Here is a 6,649-nt window from a genome sequence, read left to right on the forward strand (position 1 = left end):
CGCACACGCACCCGCATCCGCATCCGCACTCGCACCCGCACCCGTACACGCACCCACACCCACACCCGCACACACACACGCACACGCATTCGCGTTTTTTTTTTGAGTGGGGAAAATCATCCAATGACTTCTCCCGCCTTGGGTGAGGTGGGTGTCTCTCTTACTGACTAAAAACCACCCCGTTCCTATCTGTTCCTGCTTTGAGCTGGAGCCGCACCTGGTTACACAATTAAGTTTGTAAAACTATTTTTTTTTTATTTTAATAAACAGAATTCACACTTCTACAGTTTTATTATAATATGTACCACCTTCCTCACATTGACAATTACTATGTAAGTAAGTACATAACTAGGCCTCCCAAATATGGCTCGAGTTGGATTCCCGAGCCGGGCAAAAGATTGAGCTTTTTTTTTAACTTTGCCCATATTGTATTTTAACTCATATAATAGGTAACTAGTGAGCTACTGCCCTTTTTTGCCTACCCTTTTTGTAGCAATGTCAAATCTTAAAAAAAATAAGTAGGTAAGTATATTAACTTCTTGGAATACCTAAATAAAATTGACAGAAAACCCTAACCACAGTCAAAGCTTTGCTAAGTACCTATGTCTCTAATAAACTATAATAAACTAAAGTTTATTATTGCAGTACTAAAATGCCATTTCTAAACAAATTAATTCTTACTTGTCTGAACACTTGTTTATCAAAATTCATATTATATTTTTTAATTATGGACAAAATATTATAAATGGTACATTCAATTTACCTTGCACTTTTATTTATCTTTTATTTACTTAGCACTTACTTAATTACCTAACTAATTCACAATAAATTCTGGTTTTCTGTAACGAAAAACTAAATTAAATACATAACCAAAACATTTGCGTTTGTTTACATTACATATGACATTTGACGAATTTGACATTTTTCAAGTGAACATGGAACGCTGCCATTGTCATTTTTGAACATACGTACAAATGTTTCTATCTCGCTCGCTCTAACACTTAACTTTACATCTTCTTCACAACTGGATGATTTTGCATCCTGCTCTAGCAAATCGACTGTGTTTACTTACTCTCCGTTCGTTTCGGTATGGCTTTTGACAGCTGCTTGAGCTTCTATTCTAATCTAAATACAAGTGGTGAACGAATAATATAATAACATTTTAGAAAAACAAAACAATAATAAGTGATTATATTGTGACTGTGTGAGTGTGTGCAAGAAATTATATTAAGTAATAATGGCATCCATTACCGGAGAGGACCCGGTAAGCTCTAGTGCCCAAAGCAAGAAAAACTTGGAAAAAATTAAAACTGAATACACAAATGCATTAAAACAAATGTGTTTAACCCAATCTAAGGACGAGGACCCATATTTAATAAGCATGGCCGAAAAGCAGGATTTGATCAAATCAATATGGAAAGAGGGAATTAAATCAAACAATACCAATTTAAGTGACAAAAATTACAAAAATCCTTTCGATGATAAGTATAAAGTCGTAACTCACAGCGGTTTGTTCAATGTTCAGGTGAAACATGAGGGCAAATATAAATTAATGATTCCCTACGAACGGCTTTTTAATACAGTGTGGCCAATACACATTAAACATAATCATGATATACCAGATACAGTTATAGATGCAATACAAAGAAAATATTTTGTACCTGAAAGTGCCATTCTTGAATTAAACAAATATTGCACCATTTGTAAACCCAAACAGACACCAGCCAAACCATATTACTGTTGCAATCTAGACCTTATTATAATGGACACAAATGACCATGGTTTCGAAACAATAATGGTTTGCCAAGATGTACACAGTAACTTTATTCACCTACGACCACTAACTGCACACAATACGGACAACCAAATATGTTTGGAACTATTTAAAATCTTCATGGATTTTGGACCACCTAAAAAGTTGATCATAAGCAACCCAATTTTTGAATTTGCCATTAATAAATTCCATAAGCTTACTGCGATCACACCCTTTCATATAAACATAGTAAGAAAAAATTATAGAGAAAAGCAAATGTCACATATAAAATCTTCATTATATAAATGGTCTGCAGATAGTAAAAGTAATAACTGGGCAATTGGATGTTATGCGGTGCAACATCAGTTAAATAGTAAAAATCAAGGTAACCCTCAAAGTGCGGCTTTTGAAAATGTATTTGTATACAATGGACCACTTATGAATATGGTAAAATGTAACAAAAGTTGTTCGGAAGAGAAATTAGATACTAAATTGTATGCAAGCAGTTCAAAAACTGATAAATCAAGAGAAGAACCAGTTGTGATGTCGGTTGATGTCGGTACACAATGTGATGACTTGGCAAAAGAAACAAATGATATACCAGAAAACTTTGGACTTCAAGAAAAGGAAGAGATGATATCCGACCTATCATCAAATGGTTCAAACTGTGCTAATTTGGATGATGATATCGTGGATTTTGAATATCCAAAATGCATTGAAATTGATGATTCAGATGTCTCGCTAGATGATAATGAAGATTCGAAATCTGTTGAATTTAAAGAACCAGATATAATGATATTGAAAGATGAAAATGCAATAACTAGTGAATTAGAAAAAGAATCAGAAAATGAAGAAGAGATTCCAAAAACTGCTCAACCAATTGCGATAGTTGATGAAAACTCTAATTCCAGTGAATTGACAGAAAAATCCGATGCGATATTAAACGAGAACGATGTAGGATCGTTGAATAGTGTTGAAATACTCGTACATAAAGAACCAGAACGAATATTGAGCGATAATGTTTCAAAAGGTGTTGAGGTACCAACAGAGCTAGTAGTGATTGATGACGATATTGCAAAACCCGATGAACAGACTAAAGAATCTGAATCCATTTTAGATGAGGACGATCCAAAACGAGCTGAAACAGTTGTTGTATCGCCTGACGCAACACAGCCAGATGCTATAATAAATATCATTGATCTTATATGCCCTGAATCAATAGAAAACGATCCAAAGCGAATATTAAGCGATAAAGGTGATGTAGAAATGAAAACAGACTCCAATGTAACATTGAATGACAATAGCGAAATAAGAGAAAATCTAGATGTAGTAACAGACGATTCTAAAGGCGATGAAATGGAAATAGACCCAGTAACTATAATAAGCGATAAAGATCCGATATCTACTGATACGCAAACAAATGCGACATTGAATGACAACATTTTAAAACACGGTGAAGTTATAGAAGAAACTGTTTCGATACTAAATAAAGACAATCCAAAATGCGATAAAATGGATATAGATTCAGGGGCGATAGTAACCGGTATAGATTCAAAATGTGCTGAAAGGCAAACAGAAGCGAATGCTACATTAGATGATGAGACTTCCAAACACAGATTGACAGAAAAACCAAATAATATAATACTCGATAAAGATCAAGAAGTAGCTGTTATAGAAATGGATGATTTAGCAAATTATGAAGAAGTAAATGGTAGATTGAAGGTCGGTAGCCCAAAGCCTACAGAATCAGATCCTAGGCCTAGTCTTACAACAACTAAGCCTGATAGTCCTAAGCCATCTACATCTGGTATAAGTTCATTTGGTAATGTCGATTATGACAGTGATGATAGTGATATTGTTCTAGTTAATGAAGATCCTTTGGCGTAGAACTTTTTTTTAACAACTACCTATAGTTACAGCATTTGACAGCCCAAAGAGGTAGCAGAGTCTTTATAATACTCATTATACTCGGAGACATTTAACTAATGATTACTTTTATTTAATTGTAATTTAAGTATTTGTTTTTAATTATTATTTTTTTTACATTTTTTTTTATTTTTATTTTAGTATTAAATTAGTTTTTAATTCTTTTTAGGTACTATTTATTTCTTTTTAAGTTGTAAATGATTACTTAAACTATTCCTTAGTAACAATTTTGTTTTGAAAAATTAATTGCTAAGGACTAGGTTAATTAACCAATAAATTACTGAGAATGGTGGTAATTCAATCTTACTAATATTATAAATGATATGGTTTGTGAGTTTGTATGTTATGTTTGTTACTCAAAGCTGCTTGCGAGCGAAGCCACTGGCAGTAGCTAGGCATATTTATTAGTCCCACCCATGTAAGCCCAATATGTTTCCACACATTGTACGCTTTGATTATTATAAGGTTTAATCAAATATTGTATGTTTATGTACCTAGATGTAAGTACTGATATTGTTAAACAATTTTTGTTGTTTGATTTAAAAAAAAATCTTATAATGTTATGTAATTTTTATTGTTTGATTTAAAAAAATACTTTTAATGTTAAGTAATTTTAATAGGAACAAGGAGGAGGCCTTTGTTCAGCAGTGGACGTCTCTCGGCTGATGATGATGATGATGATGAATAGGAACAAGATTATTTTAATAAAAGACTGTGATTATTTTTAACATGTGGTTTCATTTAGGTAATTAAAGTGTAAAACTATTTTTTTTAAATACCTGTAATGCACAGACGAACATTCCGAATTTAATTTCATATCTTGCGCCTAACAGAAAAAATAGCAATCTCGTAAGCAATACTAAAATATTACAAAAACATCAGGAACTTTACATTCTATTTATTTTTATTCTTTTAATAATAAGTACCTACCTAGTAACCAACTTGTGAGTACCTACAAGTAAAATACACGGACGTTCGTTCCGAATTCAAACTGATTTCTTGCGCCTACTAGAAATGAAGCAATCTTGTAAGCAGTACTAATTAACATTACAAAAACATCAGGAACTTTGCATTCTATTAGCATTTTTATTCTTTCAATAATAAGTACCTAGTAGCTTACTTGTGAGTACCTATAATGCACGGACACTCGTTTCGAATTCTAACTGATTTCTCGCGCCTATCAGAAACTAATAGCAATCTCGTAAGCAGTACTAAAATGAATATTACTAAAACATCTGGGATCTCCGGGGATCGAACCTATACACGTTAAGCAGCAGCCAGTTGCCTAACCACCGCGCCAACCGTGCAATCGGTGAAGTGTAGTCAATTCGAATGATTTCTCGCGCCTATTAGAAAAAAATAGCAATCTCGTAAGCAGAACTTTTTTTTTTTTTTTTAAAACGTTGCCCCACATTTGGATTTTCTCCTGTGTCGTGGGTGCGTTTACAAACATACAAGTTCACATACACATGACACCCAGACCCGAAACAACAATTTGTGGATCACACAAAGAGTTGCTCCGTGCGGGAATCGAACCCGCTACCCGTTGCGCGGCAGCCAGTTGCCCAGCCACCGCACCAACCGTACAGTCATATTGCAACTAAAATTGCCAATACAAAACTATCAGGAACTTTGCATTCTATTTACATTTTTATTATTCTTTCAATAATAAAAAGGAAATCTATAAAGAATACGTTAACCAAATAAACTATGTGATGTTTTTTCTCTATATTGTCAGTCACAAACAAATCTTCGTTCCAATATAGAGTGAGTTTCGTAACAAAACATTTCGAACTCCGTTGACGACTGACGTCTGACGGTAATTTAATTTTCAATACTCTCCCGATTCTCGGTGACAGCGACAAGCACCCATACTGCCTTTTGTTTTTTTTTTCTTTTTCTTTTCTTTCTAACTTATAATAGGGATGATAGTATTAACTTTATCTCATATATAAATTGGTAGGTAACTACCGTTTGTACCTACTGTGTATCAAGTAGTTACTTATATACCTAGCAAACTTTAAAAAAACCGGCTACTGGGTAAATCAGTCGATCTAGAGAAATACCTAAGTAGCTAAGTATTGAGCTGGCTATACATAGGACATAGGTACATATTATTTACTGCCGGACCTACTCAGAGACATTTAATGATTACGTAACCCAGTCCTTAGTAATTGTTTTCGATACAAGTAATTGTTTTCGATACAAAATAGTTACTAAGGAATAGTTTAAGTAATCGTTAAATGTCTCTGATTGCGGCAGTTAGACACACACCTATACATACCCGCATTGGACTTATAAATTTATTATACCTGACTTATTTAGAAGTTGATACCGATTTAGATACTTTAGGACTTAATAATAATCAAAGATAAGCCCTTTCTTCTTCCTTTGCTTCAAATGACCAAAATTACAACTAGACCTATCCATATAGGTTTTCTAAACTCTATCTACAGCAAACAAACGCGACAAAAATCATCTCTTAAACCAGTTAATTTGACACTAAACACTCGCAAACATCGTCGGCATTTCAACAGTGCTTAAATCAAAACAGTCTCAACATGCAAATCAGACAAAATATAAACAAACTGCCGGAGGAACAATTTAAATTCTATTAGACAGAAATGTCGAGCTGGTCTTTTTTCCAAGCTCCGTCCTATAACAGCGAATTTTAGACATCGCGTCGCTCTGATACTTGATGGTTTTGTATGGATAAGACATTTACGTAACTGTCGAAGAATTGGAAGTATCTTTTTTGTAGGGAGAAAATCATCCAATGACTTTTCCCGGCTTGAGTTGAGTGAGGTTTTTTTTATGAAACATGGTATGCCATGCCGGTATGGGAAGGGGGGAATTGGGCCTCCGGTAACCTCACTCACACAACGCAAGCGATGTTTCACGTCGGTTTTCTGTGAGGCCGTGGTATCACTCCGGTCGAGCCGGTCCATTCGTCCCCGAAGCATGGCTCTC

The 6,649-nt window shown here is 34.3% G+C and overlaps 1 protein-coding gene across 1 annotated transcript; it reads left to right on the top strand.

Moving 5' to 3' along the window:
* The first annotated feature begins 1,098 nt into the window (after positions 1 to 1,098).
* LOC118279378 (uncharacterized) lies at positions 1,099 to 4,407 on the top strand. Its single transcript, XM_035599065.2, has one exon. The coding sequence runs from the start codon at positions 1,238 to 1,240 to the stop codon at positions 3,638 to 3,640; it is 2,403 nt and encodes an 800-aa protein (XP_035454958.2). The 5' UTR covers positions 1,099 to 1,237; the 3' UTR covers positions 3,641 to 4,407.
* The last annotated feature ends 2,242 nt before the right edge of the window (positions 4,408 to 6,649 follow it).

Source organism: Spodoptera frugiperda, chromosome 14 (genome assembly GCF_023101765.2).
Source record: "Spodoptera frugiperda isolate SF20-4 chromosome 14, AGI-APGP_CSIRO_Sfru_2.0, whole genome shotgun sequence".
NCBI classification, from domain to species: Eukaryota; Metazoa; Arthropoda; class Insecta; order Lepidoptera; family Noctuidae; genus Spodoptera; species Spodoptera frugiperda.